Raw genomic sequence first — 22,491 nt, 5'->3', positions numbered from 1 at the left:
ATTTCATTTTGAGAAACATGTTTCTAAGGAACAGAAGTATCTATGTATGTTAAATTCATCTATGGCTGTCACAATCTTATAAGAGAATGTTCATAGTCGTATTCGTACATGAAAACGTGGCTGGAATGTTAAATGGATAATGTGTAAGCAAGAAGTTAAAGTATGTCACACTGTTAACTATACCTTTAGCTGTGTTTTGAAATAGTAGTTTTGCGAAATCTTTCCTTAGGAAAAAGAGCACTCTCTACATGAAGGTAACATGTTTTCTGTTTCAGACTTCAGAAGCCATGTATTAAACGAGGAACAATTCCCCAAACAGAAAAACAAGAAAAAAGCCACTCAGCTTCCTGGCTCATCCTGTGTTCTTTACTCTATTTTCCAAGTTCTCTTTGGTTGCATTGCAGAGGCCGACTGTTCACGGAACAGGAAACTAATGCCTGTCGTTAAAGAACCCCAACCAAGGCTATAAATGCCAGCTATGTTATTTTCAGTATTGTTGGTTATATTTAAATTTTCCTTATAATAAAGCACACTTTTATAATAAATGCTCCAAGCATTGTCTTCTTCTTTATTATGGCTTGTCTAGTGTCTAAATGCAACAAAAACCCAGGAGCTCCGGTGGTTCATGGAAGCTGTGACCCCGTAGCAGACAGTAGGAAGAAAGTGCAGTGTTGCACAACTGTAGGTCTGTGAAAGATCTTAAGTACATGTTAAGCTTTTAACTACTGTGGTGTGTTGCATACTGTGGTATGTTGTGGCATATTGGCCAAATATGACTAACTGGGGGAATTTCTGTGTAAAGCTTTCCAGTTGAAGTACCTCGTTTGGCTTGTGGGTGCCCTTATTAACTCTGTAGCGAAGGACCCTTACTATTTTGGTGAAGTTTTTGTTCAAAGACGGTACCTCTTAAGTCCACGTGTGGCTGAGGAGAGTGTTAGGCAGTCTTAGAAAACAAGACCCTTCATTTTGTCTTATATACGTTTAGAAGGGGATGTGTGTCTCTTGCTCATCAGTATGAATTTGGGCTTAGCACCTATGTTTTAACAAAAATATTACCTGCAATAGAAGTTGGATAAATATATCTGGGGTCCTGTTCACACTGGCATCCAAACCACATAAGCATGTTTTGTGTGGAGACTACAGAGAAACAAGGACTTAGGATTTTACTGAGATAAGTGCTGAGGTTTTTTTGTTTTTTTGTTTTTTTCATTTTCAAAGTATACTTAACAATACAGATAACTTTCTCAAGAAGTGTTAATGTTGAGCAGATGGCTCTCTGTGGTCTTCAGACACCATGCAAGCTTGGAGTCCTTCTTAAGTAGCTAACAAGGGACTTCTCGTAGACAAAACATGACTAGCACTTCAGAGAGAAGTAGGGACGCTGGCTTTTAAAGTTAATAGTGGTGTGAGGTACAAACTAAAGGAGAGGAATTTTAATAAGAATTTAGACAGCTTGATGCATTCCAGAATAATTTTATAGGCAGCACAACTGGCTAGACAATTAAGAACATAGTTGTATTTTCAACTATTTGAAAACAATGATCATGCAGTGGTGGCTCACACCTTTAATCCAAGCACTAGAGAGGCAGAGGCAGGCAGATCTCAGACCAGCCTGGTCTACAAAGTGAGTTCCAGGAGAACCAGGCCACACAGAGAGACCCATCAAAAAAACAAAAATCAACCCCAAACCCCTAATATAAATAAATCTTAACATTGTAATTCATGAATTGTGAAGATGTAAGCATCCAAGTAAAGTCTCTTCAGAGGACTCTGTGTATCCAACAGTAACCACAGAGTCTCTCTGTCCAGATGCATACCAAGGAGAATCCGCGACTTCATCAAGACTCTTGTACATCACTGGCAGAACTCAGGAAGAATTGAGATTTCTTTTCTTGTTAAAATCTTGGCCTATGATCCAATTAATGTCAGTTATAAGCCTAGTCTTACTTAACAGTCAATTTTGAGAGGAAAAATTGTTAATAACATGTGGGTCTTTATTTTTTGTATATGGTAAATTTACAAACCTAAAAAATTCCCTAAATTTTTTATTTAGTATCTGAATATGGTAATATGTAATGATCTATTTATAGAATTTATAGTTTACATTAAAATGAAGTGCCACCTACTTGAAGATGTGGTTTCCTCAGATTTTGATAACTATAGCCTGAATCTTGCCATTCTCCCAGACATAAACATTACACTACAAAGTGGTGTGTTGATGTATACAGAATATACACATATAAATTTCTACACATTTACAGTTATTTTGTTAGCACCAATTATGATTGTTTCATGGTTGTAGCATGCTAGTACATTTTTTACTCTTAGCTGGAAAAACCAAAAATGACTCCCATGTACAAGGAAAAGTTAGAGAACAAATAAAATGAGCCTTGGTTGTTCCCTCCCTTTGACTTTTTATTAGATGGACTGGGAATACAGCAAGGAGAACCACCCACAGTGAATGAAAACAGATGCCTTTCTGAAATCCCAGTCTTCTCTATGATTTCCCCAAAGTGGTGTTTGTGGATTCATCCATTTACTTACAAAGGAGTAGAGGGAAAATACTTGGTAGTCCTCCATTACATGGTGTAGAGATGAAGGAATAGTGGTCCTAAGCAGCCTTAGGGGCTCCCCCAAATACAATTTAAAATGTGGGGATTGGTGAGGTGGCCTGAATCTAATCCCTAGCTCCCACAGGAAGGCTATAACCAGTCTCCTGAAAGCTGTTTTCTAACCTCCTTGCATGCTATATACCATGTGTGTGCCACACATGTAGCATGTAAAACACAAAACAGAAATGTGCACAGACTGATTAAGCTTTGGACAAATGAGAACAGTGGCTACCCAGCTAGTAAGTTCTCCACCCTGCCTTGTCTGCAGCCACTCTGATATAAAAACCTAAATTGTCTCTATTACCTAATTTTGACTTTGACAGACTTGGCCTTGCTATGAAGCCTCAAGTGGCCTGGAACTCAAGATCCCCTTGCCTCAGCCTCCAGAATGGCTGAGTTGGGCTTTATACTGCCTGGCCTTATTTTTCTTTTCTTTTAGTAGAGCTGGGGATCTACCCCAGGGCAAGCACTCTACTGCTTAGTTTCAAGTCAGGCCTGTAACATTTTATGTTTAATGTGAAAGGCTTTACAAGAATCCTTGAGTAATTTAGTTGAAATAATGAATGCATTTTTTTTAAAGATGTATTGATTTTATATATATGCTCTGTCTTTATACACACCAGAAGAGGTAGATTCCATGGTCACAGATGGCTGTGAGCCACCATGTGGTTGTTGGGAATTGAACTCAGCTAGTGCTCATAGCTGCAGACCTTTCTCTTCAGCCCAATGAAGTTACTTAAAATTTTTTTTTTATTTTACGTGCATCAGTGTTTTGTCTGTGTGTGTATGTCTGTTTGAGGGTATTAGATCCCCTAGAACTGGAGTTACAGACAGTTGTGAGCTGCCATGTACATGCTAAGAAATTGAACCCAGGACCTCTGGAAGAGCAGCCAATGCTCTTTAACTCCTGAGCCATCTCTCCAGCTCCAGATGAAGTTACTTATAATTTGTTCATTTTCTATTTCTGTCCTAACTGGACACCAACCTGTGTCTTTCTGGTCAACAAGAGAATCAACTGCACAACCCTGGAATGTAAGCTGCCTCTTTTAGGCCAGCATACAGTGTAAGTGTGCCTTCCTTTACATGACTATGTACTTGAAATGTGAACAAATCCTTTCTTTTCTCTTTTTTCTTTCTTTCTCCCCTATCCCCTTGAGTCAGTCTGAGTTGCCCAGGCTATTCTTGCACTCTTCGGCTCAGGCCTTCTCTTGACTTCACTCCCCCAGCAGGTGAGCTACAAGCTAGTGCCACTATTCTCCATTACAGATGACAATGTTAGGAGTGGTATATTTAATTATTTTAAGATAGGTGTCCGTTAGAATGCTTCCTCCTTGGGCTGGAGAGATGGCTCAGAGGTTAAGAGCACTGACTCCTCTCATGAGTTCAAATCCCAGCAACCACATGGTGGCTCACAACCATCTGTAATGAGATCTGATGCCCTCTTCTGGTGTGGCTGAAGACAGCTACAATGTACTTATATGTAATAAATCTTTATAAAAAGTTTCCCCCTCATAGTTGTTCTTTAGAGGGCCATTAGAATATTGTCAACCCTTGAAAGCTAGAGTGCATTATGATTATATAACTTGATGGTGCTGAGGTGTGAAAATTGAGGTACATATTCTGTCTGTATTATTGACACAGTGAAGGAGACAAAATATAGTATTTAACACAGCTGGAAGCTGACAAGTGGAGTATCTTATCTGAAATGCCTGGGACCATTTAAAGTTTCTGATCTTTTTGGAATTTGGAGTATTTGTATAGGTTAGCCATTGAGCATAGATAATTTGAAGAGGTGAGATCCGGAAAGTGCTGCAATCTGAAAAAAATGTTTGAGAAATGAGGCTTAAAGTTTCAGACTGCACAGCACCTAGGTTTTCTTGGTTGGTGCTGCTTAATCTGTAAAGGCTACATAGAGGACACATATGGCTTGGAAGCATATAGCAAGTGTTTTAAAAAGTTCAAAGCAGCACATAGCTTATGTGATGCATTAGTGAACCCATGCTGCTTACTTCCCCTCGTTATTCACCAGACACCCACTTCCTTGCTTATTTGCCAGACCAAAAGATGGTTACAGGGATGGAGAGCGGCAGACATGGCGTGACTTGGGGAGAGTGCATTGTCGAAAAAGTATTAGTTTATTAGCATAGTATTATGGAAGCTGTGGACATAGAAACTATTCCTATGGTTTTAAAGGTTCTTTATAAAATTTAGTTATCCTTAAAATGAAGTACTTTTAGCTAGCAAGTAAAAGTGTATACTGAACCTCCAAACAGAAATGTCAAAAATATCATTTAAGAACTTTGTGTTAGCCGGGCGGTGGTGCTGCATGCCTTTAATCCCAGCACTTGGGAGGCAGAAGCAGGTGGATTTCTTGAGTTTGAGGCCAGCCTGGTCTACAGAGTGAGTTCCAGGACAGCCAAAGCTACACAGTGAAACCTTGTCTCGAAAAAACAAACAAACAAAAAAAAACCAAAAAAAGAACTTTGTGTTAAGTAGGTCAGGAAACAAGAATTCTCCATGCTAGAACATTTTTAATAAAAGACCTAAGAATTGTCTTTTTAGCTTGAGTGTATAATCCAGATGTGAAATGAAATGGAATTGTTTATTGATTACTCTCATTTCATTTATACCAAATTGGGCAAATCTGCAAGAACTGTTGAGAGCAAATGATAGCCAAAATTAGCAATCTCCTCTATTTTCTGAGGGTACTCAACTATTTCTATAGACCGTCACCTCTTATTAAAGTCCAAAGAAAAATGATTATGTACAACTGTTATAGGCTCCCTACAATCAAATTTCTTGCCACCATTGCAAGCTTGTCATTAAATTCGAACCCAACCTTTTCCCTACTTCCAGGACTAAATCTCTCCCATATCTCATATTTGAATGGGGACATGAGTAATCTCAGTTATTTGAGCAAGAAAGCCAACAATCATTCCTGCTTCAACTTCTGTTGATTCTTCTTCCTGATGGGCCTCGCTTTATGGTCATCTGAACAAAATCTGAACTTCTAGTTGCATCATCAAAGATTTGAGGCAGGTTGTAACTCAGTTCCAAAATGACGCTCATTATCTTCTAGGCATTCCCACATGTTACATGAATGCTTTGAACTAAATTAATTATAAAATGAACATCCTTTCAAACAGTAAGATAATATGGGGAGCTATTTGTATGAGTTTAAATATTCTACTAAAAAGCTATATGAAACTTTGGTGACAGTATTTTGAACTCTATGATTTGGTCTCAGTTGAAGTATTTGTTGAACCTTTTGATTAAGGAGACTAATGATTTCATAAACAAGTAAATGTTATGGGCTTTCTCTTCAAGTTTGTTTGGCAAAGTAGTAATTGTTTTAGAGATGGTGAGATCCAGGAATATAGCTTAATTTTACTTCTAAATAGATGAAATAAATTCTAAGTAGTGTTTCTCTAATCTTTAAACTATTTTAAAACAATATTTAACCAACGAAAATTTGTTTAAAACAAATTTTCAAATTGTTGGTATTTTGATTTGAGTTTTTTCACATTTTAACATAGATTTTATACATGTGCACAATATACACAGTAACTAAGAGGCATTAAATTTTTTTAATGTTAATCTTAACCTGAAAATGTCTGAAGGATAAGATTTTCTAAGATCTTATTGATCTTTGTTCTAGTTTTTGGGTTGGCTGCTTTTGTTGGTTAACCAATAATTAAATGATTTTTTTTTCCGAGACAGGGTTTCTCTGTGTAGCCCAGGCTGGCCTGGAACTCACTCTGTAGACCAGGCTGGCCTTGAACTCAGAAATCTGCCTGCCTCTGACTCCCAAGTTCAGAGATTAAAGGGGTGCACCACCTCTGCCTGGCAATTAAAAGATTATGTTAAATATGCATAAGGCACTGTGTCTTATGCATATTTAGTTCCCCAAGGAAGTCAAAAGGATTAACTATCTGCTACAAGTTGTGTGGGTGGGGTGGATTCTAATAATTATATTTACCTCTGATTAAAGTATCTGAATCTAACTTGTAAGATAAAGTATGACAAATGTTTTAAATCTTTTTATTTTCAGAAGAAGGGATAAATAAATAGTATTAAATATATGAATTGGAAAGATCTACAGTTAGCAAGGGATAAGAGTTCATAATTAACATGCAGTATCTTTATCTGAAGTCAAATTTATTTATTTATTCTTCCCACCCTGGTAATTTAAAGCTTTAAACAAACACACAAACAAAACCCACCACTATGACTTTTGGTAAAACCTGGAAAGACCTGGAAAGTGTTTTTATGTTTGCATCACATACACACAACCCTTTCGTTTCCTAACAATCAGGGGAAGTTGGTTTTAGAGTTTACATACTCAAGAGGGACGGATAAATCAGTGGCTCAAGCTTTCAAGGTTTCAGTGTTGGAAAACACAACTTTGTAGTTTCGAAAACATATAAATATCATAGGTACTAATTTTAAAATATTAAGTATACTCCAAGGAGAGAGGTTACTACTGTTTAGGTTAAGAAATTAATTTTAGCTGGGCGGTGGTGGCACATACCTTTAATCCCAGCACTTGGGAGGCAGAGGCAGGCTGATTTCTGAGTTCGGGCCAGCCTGGTCTACAGAGTGAGTTCCAGGACAGCCAGAGCTGTACAGAGAAACCCTGTCTCGAAAAAAACAAAAACAAAAACAACAAAAAAAAAAGAAATTAATTTTAAATTATGGACCTTGGTCACATTCTATTAAAGAAAAAGTACAACAAGAAATGATTGAAACACGGTCATGCTTGTTGGGATCACTCTAAGTATCTGAAAGTTGTACATTAGGGTCTTACTTTTTTACGGGGGTGGGGTGGCGGATCAGGCATTTTGGGAGGGTTTTCCTCTGGATTATTTTGAGGAAAACAATGCTTGATTACTATTTGTGAACAGAATATCAATTCCTGCTCATTTAGGCAGGCTATTTTAGAAATAGTTTCCACTTCAAGAGTCCAAAAGCAGAACTCAAAGGAATTTGAAACCTTGTTTCAAATAATCTTTTACAAGTAATCTTTTCTTTATTGATTTTGTTATGTAGCTTTCAGTTACATTTAAAAATTCAAGTAGTGTGGGCAGTTTTAAAGAATGACTTGGAGCTCTTCCCTAAATTGACTTTAGCAGAATTCATACTCCTTTCCCTCTCTCGATTTCAGCACATTTCTAGTAATCGAAAGAAAGAAAACCTAATCCACAGCTTACATGATTAAACACTTCAGGTTCAAAGAAAAGAGCTCAATAATGCTTATGGTAATGCTTATAATGTGGATAGTAAAAAATGCCAATTACAGACTAGCTGCACCCAGATGCTATGAGCAATCTCTTTTAAAAGGAAGTAACTAAAGCAGAAAAGACATTCCCCACTTTTGGTAACTGCCTTAGAAAAATCAGGAGGAACCTTTAGTAGAAACGGAGTGGAAAAGATAGCTTTTTTTTCTGAGCGCTTAGGAAGGGAGAGATAGTTAAAATATTCACCAAAGACACAAGTAATCTAGCAACTAACTTCGGACCATACAATCTACCTATACTCCTGTATGAACTTAAAGAAAATGTAGGCCAATGCAAAAACATCGCTTCGAATGCCTCAAATTCAAAGCAATCGTCCAGTATTCAGCTGTATAAAACGTCAGTAAAGAGCTGTATAAATTCTCGAGCCCGATATTGTCTCATTCTTAAATCCTACAGTACATGACACTTGGCTGTTTCTCAACGAATTCTGGTCAAACTGGACATTGTTAAATCTTCCCCAGTTGTTGTTGGCGTATTGAGTCAAGGGTTGGTTGAGTTTAAAAAAAAAAATCTATCTAGCTCATCTGCTGCTATTGGGCTGTATAGAATCAACCTTTGTAATCCCCAACGTGCCTGGGCCGTGATTTGTAAGTGATCAAGTCCCTGGCGAGCCTGCACTGCTTCCGCTTGTGCAGTCATCTTCCCCTCACACTAAAACAATACCTTGGCCACCAGCCAAACTTTGAGCAGCAAGCGACTTTGCTGTTTATGGCCTGGAATGTGTGCTGAAACATCCAACCGAGGACGCTCTGAGCCCTCTGAGAGGCCAAAAGGAAGAGAGGTGGCCCTGGCTTTAAAACACTCCTTTCCTCCGCCCCCTCCCTTTTGTCTCAGACTCCAAAACAAACGAGCTGATACACGTGTCCCTATGACTCTTGTTTACTATCAAGACTGCCTTGTGCGCGTACCTCTGGGATATGTAGTTCAGTCAGCTCCTCCCCTCCGGTAATTTCCTCAGCTAAGGAGCAAGGCTGAGACTACTAACCCACAATCCATTTCGATTGCAAAGTTTGGCTCCCGTCCCCAGAGTCTCGGCAGCAATCCAATCCAAAGCGCTTTCGGTAGTGATTGACAAGCCACCTTCTCCAGTAAACACAACAAAAAAGTCAATACATGCCCGCCCACCGAGACGGACTACGGCACTACCCAATGGGAAAACGGAACCTCAGAGTGGCAGTTCTTCAGACCAATTAAAGACGGAAAAGGTGGACGAAGGCTCAGCCCCCGGGGGCTTCAGGGGAGGGGGAAGACGAAGCTTGAAAGACTTGGTAATGGCGACGGGTTTGGTAAGTAGGAAAGTTTCGGCTGAGGAGTAAAACGCGGCGGTGGGAGTCGCGGCGCGCACCAAAGAGGTGGGCAGCCGTCGGGGAACGCGCAAGCAAGCAGCTGGCGACGCTGTCGCGACGGGCGGCCGGCGTCCTGACTCTCTGTGGTCGCTGGGTTTCTGAGGGGTGGGGGTGGGTAAGGGAGGGGCTGGAGCATCGGGGCCCGGCAGCTGCCGCGGGAGCGGCGACCCTTGGGACGCTGGGCACTGTCTTCCCCGCGAGGAGCCCGCCGTCCGGGCCTCCCGGGAGCTCTCCGGGGCCGGACGGCCGCGGCGCCCCGGATTCCGGGCGGTGGGGGTGGCGGAGCTCGGGGCTCGGCGGCGCTCGCGGTGGGGGCTGGCGGGGAAGGGGCCGGGGCAGGGGAGGGGCCTGGCGTGCCGGAGGGCTCCGGAAAGTTTGAGTCGCCACTCCCAGCGGCGGGGCCGAGGGGCGGATGCGGGCCGCGAGCCCGAGCGGGCTAGGGGCTCCGGGGAGGCGAAGCTGCCTCTGGGGCCCGGGCCGGGTGGGGGAGCTCGCGGAGCCGTCGGGCCCGGGGCTCATTGTTACGCAGTTCGAATGAATGGGCTCCGAGGCGCCTGCGCGGTGGGGCTGCGCCCAGGGGGAAAAACAAGCCTGGCGTCCAGGCTGTGGTCACATGATGGGGGGAGGGGAGGAAGCGATGAATGGCGAAAGAGGTGGGGGTGGACTTGGCCAGCTCCGGGAGGCGCTGCTCGGCCTGACCCGGCGACGGGGCCCGCGGGCGAGGCCAGGCTCCTCCCTCTGCAGGCAGATTTAAACAAAACAAAAAGGAGTTGGGGCGAAGCCGGGTTCCGTAGCCTCGCTCCTGCGTGCTCCCGACGCCGAGCACTCGCGAGTTCACTCCCTGGGACTTCTCAGCTGGTGAAAGCACTGACAGCTGGGCGGGACACGGTTACTGGCACTCTGTACCTACCTGCTGGTGGGACTCAGTAGGGCTTAAGAGAGCTTTATCCTCTGGGGAGGAGGGTTTTTAGGATGAGTTATGGTTTAAGAAATAAGAGTGATTTTAACATTTATAAATACTTAAGTAGTCTTAACTACAGTAGTGGTTTTGAGCTGGAGTTTTCTGTTTTGGTTCCGGTGTTTCACCTCTCCCTTTAATCCCCAGCTTTGTTGAACTACAGAGTGTTGGGGGAAATTGAGTTACATTACAAAAAGAAACTTAGACAAGTTTTTGAGTTACTTTAGGCTTTTGAAGAAGAAATGGACATTTAAACGTTACTTCAACTCGACTAGTAAATTTCAGTCTTTTTAAAATCATTTTATATTACAGCTCCCAGCTTAGTTTTGTAAACCTAGTTGCCATTTTCTTCCTGGGAAGACCCCTTCCTTTGTTCATTTCCCTGACTTAAATAAAAGGATACCTTCTCAGTGCTTTTTTGTCATACATTTCTCAAGTGTACTTGCATGGCAGTTTGTTCCACTTTTATATACCATCAAATTGTCACTACTGTATTTTATCTTTGGATTCTTACTTTCCCGGTGCCCAGGGAAGCAGGCATATGGCCTGAAGGTTCTTTGTGTGCATCACAATCTGGTCTGTGTATCGGTTGGAAATAAAGATGTCAGTACTCTCTTACTTAGTTATTGTGTCACTCCCTAACTATTAATAAAACAAGGGCAGATGTTTTATGTGTTTTAAATTTCACGTGTGTACAAGAAGGGGAAAACAAATCTCATAACTAAGGAAATTTGTAGCATTTTAATTGTAATGCCCAAAGTCAGTAATTATTCCATTTACTTTCATATTTTGGTCCGCATTTACTTTCCTCCCAGTCATGATTTATATTACATTTTCATTATGGAAGTTAGAACTTTTTTTTTTTTTTAGCCATACCTGATCTGTAACCCCAGCACTTGGGAGGTACAAGAAGCAGAAAAATGGGTCATGACCTTGGCCACATACTGAGTTCCAGATCAGCCAGGGCTCCTTGAAAAAAAGACATTTAAAATTTAATCTCTTATTAGAGGAATTTTTTTAACTTTTTTTGGTTACACGTTGGGGGGGCAGGGAGGGAAAGGACAGATTGCATAGTATTAATTGAATAAACTACCTATCCTGAAGATTCTGAAGTCTAATCCAGGCTGGCCGTGAGTGAGTTCCTGTCAGTCCTCCATCCTTAGCATCCTTGAAAATAAGAAGCTGTTAACTCTGCTGTAGAAATGCTGCCCCCGCTTGTTTGGTGGCCTGGAACTCACTGTGTAGACCAGGCTGGACTGCAACTCAGTGTCCTTCCTGCCTCTGCCTCCTGAGTGCTAACGTTTGCCACCATGTTGGAACAGAAAAAGAAAAAAAAAGGCTGTTTCACGGGTTGTTGTAATAATATGAAAATGTTTAGGATTATAACTTAAGTTTAGGAAAATAGTTTTTTCATGTAAACATTAGATGATTTCATGTTTTTATAAAATGACTTAAACATTGATTTATTTTTTTATTTTATGTGTGTGATTGTTTTGCCTTCTTGTCTGTCTCTGAAGTACATGCCTGCAATACCCAAGGAGGCCAGAAGAGGTAGTGGGAGCTACCAGCTGAAACTGAAGCTAACAGACCATAGTTAGCTGATGTGGATGCTGGGGGCCCCTGATAAAAGAATCGACTAGCCCTTGAATCTTCAAAATGACTTGCCTTAAATATTACTTGAATTGGCAGCACTGTTCATGGAAAGTTACAGTCTGTGTTAGTGTTTCATGTTGACTGAACATGAAAATAATTTTTAGATGTGATTTATAATGTTCATCAAAGGAGGATGTGCGTTGTATTTTTTATACCTGTAACAATTTTGAGGAGTGGATAGGTTTTAGTTTTGTTGACAAATAAGGAAGTAGGTATCAGTGGTTTGTTAGACTCTTCCATAGCCCAAAGGTGGCGGGTACTAAGCAGTACGTGGAAAGCTTACCAAACCCACAGTGTGGCTTCTTGTTTTCATTTGTTAGCTCAGTGGCAAGCTAGAGTAGCAGAAACACTTGTTAAAGAAGAGACATTTAGAATATGTGAAGGTATTCTAAAAGAAATGCAGTAAAGTCTCCTGATTGCTTTTGATATGGAGTTGAATTTAATATTTAGTTATTTAATATTTATTAAATATTAAGTAATATTTGATAGTTTTAGGGCCCTTTGTCCTTATAAGCATATAACTCATAGAACTCAGTACTTCAGTTGCTCTTGTCAGAGTTACGTATTTATGGTTCATTGCCTTCTCTATACCTCGTCTTCGAAAACAATTTACACAGTCTGGATGGCATATGGAAGTCCTGGAGGTCCAAAGAGGGCCTTTCAAAAAGTGTGTAAGGATCACTGAACAGAGGTAGGAATCTAGAAAACAAACTTTTTGTGTGTTGGTTTTTTTAGAGTGGGTTTGTATGTGGAGCCCTGGTAATGTTGATGGAACTCATTCTGTAGACCAGGCTGTCCTTGAACTCAGAGTTCCGCCTGTCTCTTCCAGGACCAGAGGTATGCACACCCCCCACCCCTTTGGAAACTTTTGAAAGAAAGCCAGAGTCTAACATATTTTGAGCTAAATGTTTATTTAATTTTTTTCTCTTCATTTCTTTAGAGGGAAAATGGTCCCATTCAGTGGTCAGGGTCCTGCTTTCCTCATTCACAATGTTCACAAAGCTGTGTGGGTAACTGAGATGTAAGGAAGTATGTGGCAGTGCTCTGGAGGCAGGCTGGCAGGCAGGCGTTCTAAAAACCCACTTTCTCTGTTGTTTTGTGTTCCCTCCTAAGAGGTTGTGGATACTTGCTTCTGAAAGTTTATAACAAAATATTAAATTTTGAATTTTTGAACATGGAATTTTAAGTACAACTAGAGAACTGAACCTTTGAAAATCATTGACTTAATGAAGAATTCACAGATGCATATTTAACTTAGATACAAGGCAAGTCCTGTTGTATGTTCTAATACCAAAGTAGTATGTACAGCATGAATGAACAATAGGGTTGGCCCTACCAGGAAGTGTTAAGAGCTGGGCTTGTTTTTCAGAACACTATCAATTGCTTTTACCTCTGTGGGTTGTTTTTGAGGAAAGACTGAAGTGGTGTACCTCTATATTTTCTAAGGGCTTGCTTTTCCCAACATGGATTATAAGAAGAGACAGACCAACAATTTGTATATGTGTTTTCATGTACTTTATTATTACACTGGGCCTGTGAGGTAAGTAGCACTAGGAGTGTGAAGATAAATTACTGGTCACAGATTATGCAACCAGAAGAATAAGCATGAGCCCTTTGTCTGCAAGTTTTAGACTTTCATAAAAACCTTAAAAATCAAAACTTTATAGAAAAAAAACAAAACAATGACCTAAAACATAAAATTAAAACCCTTTATTTTAGCCTACACCAAAACCAAATTCACCATAAGTAGTGGGAAGGGCAAATGTCCAAAACAGTACATATTCACTTGGCCTGTTAATTGTAGGTAGTTCTGCTATAAAATTGTTAGGATTTCCTCCTACACACAGTTATGTTGTGATAAGATAAATAGGGCAAGTGCTGAAATTCTAAGTTAGTATATTGTACAAGTTGAGTGGTCTGCACTGCAGCCTATTGATTGGGGGAAAGGGGCAGACCTAGTTGGGAAGAATGGCTCTCTGCAGGGGGAAAGAAACAGGACAGAATCCTGTGGACTCAGAACAGCACTGTTGAGACAAAGGCTAACTGAAAATGATAGGGAAGTGGTGGTGGTTCTAGGTGCAGCTGGAACCGAAGTCTGGTTCAGTCCAAAGAACATAGTACAGATGTTCAGAAGGACTTGAAATCATGAAGATAGGTTGAATTACGTTCTTTAAGTTTAATAAATCTCTATAGGATGTTACAATCTATGTGATCCAAACTGTTAGTATTAGCTGTTTGAGACAACTTGGAAAGAATGACTAGTTCCTGTGTCTTAGGAGTGACTAGATTGTTACTACTGTCAGCATTGTTACTACTGTTGCCTTTCACAGGAGCTTGCAAAGGACTCTGGAAGCAGTTGGCTTAGAAATTGAGAATGAGAGCTCTTAAAACAAAACCTACCTGTGTTACACACCTTGTCTAATCAGATAGTGTGGTTTTTTGTTTTTTTGTTTGTTTGGTTTTTGGGTTTTTTTTTTGGAGACAGGGTTTCTCTGAATAGCCCTGGCTGTCCTAGAACTCAGTCTGTAGACAAGGCTGGCTTTGAACTCAGAAATCCACCTGCCTCTGCCTCCCAAGTGCTGGGATTAAAGGCATGTGCCACCACTGCCCAGCTTCAGATAGTGTTTTAATGTGATTTGTACAGATTGAAAGAAACTGTTTGTAGTTTTTACTCACATTAGATCTCGGGTCCACAAATCATCAGCGGCTCCCTGTTGACTGGTAATTGTTAATAACACCAACCATTTCATATGAAGGATGTGAAATGTCTTTTGTTATTTCTGAGTTTTTACGGCAACCGTTTAAGTATGTACTTTTAATTCCATTTTACAAACAAGGCAAGATATTAAAATGGATCGTTCAGAGCATTTAGCCTGTTGACACACCTGGTTTATAGTCCATACCCTTGTCTCTTCTTTCATTTCCTTACATTAGGATTAAGACTCGCTCTGCCTCACTTTACGGCTTTCGTATCCATGAGCAAACAGTGCTCAGGGCCATCATACATCCTGGTGATCCTAGTTCCTCCATTTTCCTGACAGCATCCAGTAGCACTTTCCCAGATCTGTTTGCTGGTGTGTTTTCTTGATGGGAGCCCACCTTTCCCCTGTTGACAGCTAAGCCTATTCTATACACCAAAGCCTATTCCACTAAAACCTAGGTCCCTTGGTGTTCTGGTTAAGTGTTCATTGTTGCAGCTATTATAGTGCCTTGTGTAATACTCATTAAATTAACTTTTATGATTAAAAAAGGAAGTGATCTTGTGCTAAGGACTGAACCCTAGTCAGACATGACAGGCAGGTGGCTCTACATTATCCCAAGTTGTTAACAATCATTTTTTTAATCCCAGCAATTCTTAGCTCACCATACTTGGGTTTGTGAAAACAAATAAAAACCAGTAAACAGGTTTTTGGTACAAATAAATCATTTCCTTAGATGGTGGGACTTGGGCAACATTTGTTTTAGCATATGTGTGACTCTTTGTGCTTCAGAGGTGAGTGAGAATTACTAATTAAGGTAAATTTGCTCAGCGTTTCAAGGACTGGGTAGAGAGAGGCACAGAAAGCATGAGTTAATAGTTGAGAAGTCACATTTAATCTGGCCATCCCATTTATGGGAAATAACATCCCAACAGTGTAACTGGACTAAGACCGATGAATTACAATGCTATAGTAATCAGGAAGAAAACAAAAACGTTTTGTACAATACTTCAGACTTTGAGATAAAATCATAAGTGCCTAAAGTGATACCATGCTCTGTCTCTGTTCCAATATATGGATGGATTTGTCAGATTTTCCAGGAAGAAACTTCCCAAACTAGAGAGCTATGATTATGTACTACTGATTGCTTTCAGTGACTAGTTTATTTAGGACATTAACAACCCCCACAACATGTTTTTATTGCTGTACAATCTTGAGTTTAAAAACATTTTTAAACTTTTTCCATTCATCCTAAGGACTGTTCAAATAAAGTAGGGCAGGTATTAAAGTTGTGAATTTGATACTGACTTAGCTACAAGTTCAGTCTCTTGGTTTATAAAGTGAAATAAACTGTAATCAAAAGCCATATTTTCTTCGTAACATGTCTTTACAGTTGATATTGAGGTGAGCCTCTAAGACAGTGCCCAGGATAAGGGTCATTTGTTAAAACATTCCTATCACATATGCTATGTGTGCTGTGGGATTACAGGACAGCTTCTTGCAGTTGGTTGTCTGCTTCCACTGTGCCTTTCAGGAATCAAACTATTTTGAGGGAAAGAACTACACATTGTTGGAAAATCAAGATTTGTTTTGTGTTTCTTAGAATTTCTGAAAAATAAAATTTTGAGTAGGGCCTGAGGAGTCAAGAGTATCCGTGTGCTGTATCTCAAGTTAATATGTTAGATACTAATGTAGTTGTTGTCAAGACTGAGAGTGACAGAGACAGTAATTAGGACTTTGCTGAGAATGGTGTGTTAGTCTGTACTGCACTCTTCCTTGTGATAACTTGGCCAAGACTTTCACAAAGATTCTCCATAAAGGAAGTTAGCTGGGAATTAAAATTTGAGTTTCTTTGGAAGGAATTTTTAGTGGCACTAGTTTGATTTGAAGGTAGTTTTAATAATTGTGTAGCTAAATTTACTGTAGTTTTTTTTTTTTTAATGCAACTTTCTGGGAATAATAGTTAATATAGACTCCATATAGAATGCCCCCCCACCCCTTTCACTTTGGAGACAAGGCTTCTCTGTGTTGCTCCGGAGTTGTGTAGACTAGGCTGGCCTTAAACTCAAGAGATCTACCTGCCTCTATTTTCCTAAATGTTGAGACAATAGGTGGGTGCTATCATGCCTGGCTTAGAATGACATATCTTTTTTTCAAATCCCAAATCTGAAGAAAATTTAAACGCATTTTAATTTCTTAATGAGAAGTATAATATCCTATAGCCATTATAAGATTCAGAAACTCTTTAAATGTTCACAGAGAATATAATTTTAAGTATGTTAAAATTGCTCAATTTCAGGATATAAGGAAGCAAAGTACTGAACAATTAACAAAGACTTTAAAAACAGAAGAATTGGATTATTCTTTGGGGTTTATTTTGTTGGGTTTTTTTTTTCTGCTGTTTTCTAAAAATGTGGTCTCACTGGGTATACATGGTTGGCCTGGAATTTGTTATGTAGACCATACTGACCTTGAACTCAGAAATCTGCCTGCCTTAGCCCATTGAGTTCTGGAATTAAAGATGTGTGCCACTACCCCCAGATCCTTTAGTCTTTTTACTTCAGGAAAGTTAGTTGGGCTTAATTTTCTTTTGATTCTGAAATATGAATTGTTAGTATTTGTATTGGAAGAGAGTTACTAGTTCAGAAAAATGAAAATGTATATAATTATGCTGTTAACTATTAAGGGGAAAAGATTCTGAATTAAAATGTTAATCCTTTGAAATTTGTGTATTATTCATTTTGAGCACAGTTGTGCAGTTGTCCTGGAGGAATTGAGCCAGATAAAATGGCGATGTGTGATTAATTTGAAATGCAGCATAGTGCTGACCTACTGACTTTATATTTGCACTGTCCAAGTCACATGACACTGTCTTTCTTTCATTTCAAGTCGGAGCACCATAACATGGTGTGGGAAGTGAAGACAAATCAGATGCCTAATGCAGTACAGAAACTCCTGCTGGTGATGGACAAGAGAGCTTCAGGAATGAATGACTCATTGGAGTTGCTGCAGTGTAATGAGAATTTGCCATCCTCTCCAGGATACAACTCCTGTGATGAGCACATGGAGCTTGGTAAGCAAAATGAAGTTATTTTAAAACCTCACTTAAATCCAGATTAATTACCATATTTAATCAGCTGTTCTACCTGCCTTACCTAAAAAAGTATGTAAAGAGCTTGTGTAATAGGCATTTTTAACATTCTTTCTGTTCTGAGTGTGTGCATGCGTAGGTGTAGCATGTGGATACATGTCCATACACCGGCCCACATGTGAGTGCTGTGGAGGCCAGTGGTCTGTATCGGATCTTCCTCTGTCACTTTCCACCTTATTTTTTGTTTACTCAGGGAACTTAAGAGCTCACCAGTTGAGCGAAACCGCCTAGCTAGCAAGAGCCCAGAGTGCTCCTATCTCACGTCCCAGACTCCCTTCAGTTACAGACAAGTCTTGTCCTGCTGTCTAGCTGTGAGTGGAAAAGCACCAAACTTGAGGCCCCATGCTGTTTAGTATCAAGGAGGAAGTCTCTTTTAAAATATAACTGAAAACACTGGGAACTATTTAGGTACTCACAGAGATTGAAATTTTGTTGAAGTAAATAGTTTTATTTTGTGTATCAAGAGCAAACTATTACATGCTTTGTTTTAAAAACTCTGCCATATGACTTTACACCTTCTTAGTGAGCTCTCCGTGGTTGTCTGTTGGTCTGAAATGACCATACCCATAAAATTTGAGGGTCAGAAATTCATAGTGATTATTTCTGATGAGCACTCCAGAGAGATGTTTGTAGAATGTCTAGGTTTATTGATTAATGACTTTAAGTTGTATTGCTTGTATATTGCTGTTCTACAGTAGAGTTAATGAGGGCCTTTGGCTTGCTGCTCAGCTTTTCACCCTGACTTTGTTGTCATAAATGTTTATAGCAACTGAGAGGGTGTAGCACATGACAACCTTGGCTTTACAAATAAATGATGGTACTATATGGTTGAGAATTTGGAGGTCCTAAATGTCTCAGGACATACTGTATGACTTTAAATACCACATATTTTCTGGATCCTAATACTTTTTGAGTAGTGGTTACTATTGAGTAAGGAGCAACACTTTTGGCAATGGTTGATTGTCCATTGTTATATCACATGTTTAGAGGAAATCAGTCCTGGGAGCTTGCCCCACCTATCTGTGGCTTCATGTAAAAAGTAGTTTATTTTCTGAATCTGAAAAACAAACTTTTCATAATAAAGAAATGATGCATTTAAAGGCAAGGTGTTGACAATGAGGTAAAGGAGATAGTTACAGCAGCCTGAAAACTGGCAGTTGGAATCTAGTTGGTGTGCTTTATAACTCCTTTTTTCAGTGAAATGGATACTATGTAGTCAGTGTTAAGAATGAATGGATAATCCCAGTTACTATTTTTAACCAAGATACTTTAGTTTTAGGGGTGTATTCTAGAATAGTTTATGGGGATACTTAATTGAGTAGGAGAGTTTTTGGAGTGTTTGAGTTTTGTTTTTTTTTTTTTTTTTTTTTTTTTTTTTTTCTGTTGTATTGGCCACTTTTTTTATTCTCCATTGTCTTGTGGAAAGAAAACTTAGACTGGCGTCATTAAAAACATGGTAAAGCGTGGTCACTACTACATAGCATAAAGCAAAATAATTAATGTTCACAGACGGATAGTACAGAACATTTTTTACTCTAGAAGTTACAGTTGAGAAGATTATTTGAGATTAGATTCTACTTTTTCAGTAGAAGATTCGAACGAGGTGATGGCACAACTTTATAAGGAATTTTTTTCATTAGTGATATTTATAAGTAATTTTTAGTTTGCAGGGCAGTGGTGGCGCACGCCTTTAATCCCAGCGTAGACCAGGCTGGCCTCAAACTCAGAAATCCGTCTGCCTCTGCCTCCCAAGTGCTGGGATTAAAGGCGTGCACCATCACTGTCTGGCTTGTTTGTTTTTTAAAAGGCCTTTGAGATTCCTCACCTCCGTCCACCCCATCTTTTAAAGAATTTCACAATTTTGGGTAGTTTCCTACTCTTTCCTTCAGAGCTAGTTCTGTGATCTACCTTTGGGGATAATGCACTGGGGAAAGGTAGCACTAATATAGAATTGGGAATACTGTCTTACTGTTTTGATCAGGGTCTTGCTGTACTGTCAGGCTGACGTTGAACTTAACCACAGCTTTTCTACATCAGCTTCTTAGATACTGGTTTACAGCCTGCATCAGCATGTCCAGCTAAATAAAGAAACTGAAAAAAGACTTAATAGAATCCATTTTCTTTGTTTCTTTGTCGTTTTGAGCCAGGGTCTTGTATAACCCATGCTGGCTACAAACTTGGAGTCCATCAGTCTGAAACTCGCAAATACTGGAATTTGAAACATGTATCACAAAAAGTAGATTTGTATTACGTAGCTCTACCTAAAACTTGTTAGGAGTTGCCTTTAATATTGCAGTTAACTTGTTTAACAGGTCAGTAAAGTTTATACATAACAACTTATGTATACATTAAATGCCCCTTTCTTCACTAATCTGTTAATGTAGGAACATATCACTGGTATATAGATCATTCCCAGATGAGGTATAGAAAACAAACTGAACCTTGATTTTCAGGTTTTGACCTCTTGTTATCACATGGTTCAGGCAGTGAAGCATTGCTGTATTCACATCCATTATGTTTATCCTGCAGGCTTCCTAGATCTATATGGACAGGTATTTGCTTATGTTGAAATTTTTTTCTGTCTACAAATGACTGATTCTAATTTTGAATTTATTTTTCCTTGAAAATTAGTTAAATATGTGTATTCCTAACTGAAGTTACTGTATTATTTATTGTAATAATATTTTTAAAAATAATTTTGGTCTGATTTCCAGATGACCTTCCTGAACTTCAGGCTGTTCAGAGTGACCCTACCCAGTCTGCCATATACCAGCTAAGTTCAGATGTATCTCATCAAGAATATCCAAGGTCATCTTGGAGCCAGAATACCTCAGATAGACCGGAAAATACTCACCGTGAAGATGAGGTGGACTGGCTAACAGAGTTAGCAAATATTGCCACTAGTCCACAAAGTCCACTTATGCAGTGCTCATTTTATAACAGGTAGGAACATTGATTATGTTTGCATTTCAAACTTGTATCATTAGGGCCAACAAGATAGCAGATAGCTCAGTGGATAAAGGAGCTTGCCACCAAGCCTGCAAGTTGTCCTCTGATTTCATGCATGCTGCTGTTCTTGTGCACACACATAAATGAAAGACATTTTAATTTAAAAAGTTACTGTTTTGAAATCTCCTAATTTTACAGTAGTGGTATTAGCTATTTAATGGATGATTAATGTTTAAAGTTACTGGAATTAATGTTCATAATGATCAAAGATGATTCATTGTTTTGAAAATCAAATAATACTATGAGAAAAAGTAGTGTAAAATATTTTGTGTTTAAAAAGTCAAAAATTAGTCTAAGGAGTATATTTTTACAAACTTTTAGAAATAAAAATTCTTTAAGAACCATAATTAAACACCATATTTTAAACTTTTATTAACTGTACATTATTTCATTGTGTTCTATAGTTATTTTTCCATTATGTGTGTAACGTTGTTTATCAGGTTTGCTGATCTTACAGTAGGAGCTGGAGTGCTCAGTTGAGAGCACTCTTAGATGACCCAGATTTGACTCCTGGCACCTAATGGTAGTTTACATCTAACCTTCTGTTAACTCCAGTTCCAAGGGATCTGATACCCTCTTCTGATCTGCATGGGCACTGGGCATGCACATGGTGCACTGACAGACAATGGAGCAAAACACTCATATGTATAATGGAAGTAAATCTAAACATTAAAAAAAACCCCTTAGATTCATAGTAATAAAATCACTTTATATATCTAGACCAAAGGTCAAGAAAATGAAAACTATGGAAAATCCCAGTTACTATTCCTAGGGAGACCTAAGTGGGTATCATTTTACTAAATATAACAGTTTGGAGAAATGCCCCAGTTTTCACTCTGTTGGAAAAAATTAGATTAGAATATGCTAGCCAAGTAGGAGGAACTCTGGACTTTGGTATTGGGCCCCAGTTGTACAATATTGTGCTACACATGATATAAATATGAAAGCCTAGCTACCTTGCATTCTGCTAAGGTATGCTTGGTCTATTTTGCAGGAGATTGGTCCTGATAGAGCAATTCAGTTCAGTTAAATTCTATATAAATTTCCATAGGGAAAGAAATTTCTCTTTCAGAGCATCATTTCTTCTGTATTCCTATTTTTCACAGTAATCTGTTTAACCTAGGACCGTTTGCATGCTAGGAATAATGCTAATCAGCTGCATCCTGGCTCCTTTACTGTAATCATACATCAAAAACAGAAAAACCTCGATGTTAAGTATTACCCTTCATCTTCACATTGAAGTAGTTTATAGAAGGGCTGAGGCACAGCTCTGTAGAAGAGTGTTTACTGAGCATGTGCAGGATAAAAACCTGAGTTTTTTTCTGCAGTACTGCAGAGAAAGGGAGTAGGGGAGGCTCATGGGAAGAAGAGAATGATTATATACAAAGAGAAGTTAAGGGAGTGTCACTCTGGGGATGTAGTTTTATTTTTGGAGGTGTTTCTGTGCTGCTCACCAGAGTCATCCTGCTTTCTTCTCTATTTTCCATCATTGTTAGTGACGACCTGTGCAAGTACTCATGTGCTCTTAACTATGTGAGCTATTGAAGGTTGGTGTCTGAAGTGTTCTGAGCTTAGTGTATTCTTGGGATCCCTGTGTGCCTGAAAGAGCAGTGCTCAGTACAGACTTTGCTAAGGGAAGGAAGAAAAATGTGTAAGTGATCTTTGTGAGAAAGTGACTGGACTATCTGTATGTTTATGTGTAACTGCTTTTCAACAGGTTTGTATTAGAACACAAAAAATAGTGTCTCCTTTCAAGAATGGAAGCA

At 39.3% G+C, this 22,491-nt stretch overlaps 2 protein-coding genes across 3 annotated transcripts in view; both read left to right on the top strand.

The window, feature by feature from the left end:
- Prkar2b (protein kinase cAMP-dependent type II regulatory subunit beta) overlaps nt 1-553 on the top strand; it is a 104,143-nt gene extending 103,590 nt beyond the window's left edge. Inside the window, exon 12 of the mRNA XM_031355290.1 lies at nt 276-553. The gene's annotated coding sequence lies outside the window, so the exon portion shown is untranslated. The remainder of the gene's footprint in view (nt 1-275) is intronic.
- An 8,303-nt stretch (nt 554-8,856) lies between these two features.
- The window catches only part of Hbp1 (HMG-box transcription factor 1), a 27,344-nt gene continuing 13,709 nt past the window's right edge, over nt 8,857-22,491 (top strand). The window contains exons 1-3 of one of the 2 annotated variants that reach the window (XM_031357462.1): nt 8,857-9,195; nt 17,455-17,638; nt 20,431-20,659. In XM_031357462.1, coding sequence (XP_031213322.1) covers nt 9,181-9,195; nt 17,455-17,638; nt 20,431-20,659 — 428 coding nt within the window. In that variant the 5' untranslated portion in view covers nt 8,857-9,180. Of the gene's footprint in view, nt 9,262-17,454; nt 17,639-20,430; nt 20,660-22,491 lie in introns of both variants that reach the window. The other variant, XM_031357463.1, reaches the window with a different exon arrangement.

Source organism: Mastomys coucha, unplaced genomic scaffold (assembly GCF_008632895.1).
Source record: "Mastomys coucha isolate ucsf_1 unplaced genomic scaffold, UCSF_Mcou_1 pScaffold6, whole genome shotgun sequence".
Lineage (NCBI taxonomy): Eukaryota > Metazoa > Chordata > Mammalia > Rodentia > Muridae > Mastomys > Mastomys coucha.
The sequence above is the reverse complement of the archived record's forward strand: the minus strand, read 5'-3'. Positions and strand labels throughout refer to the sequence as shown.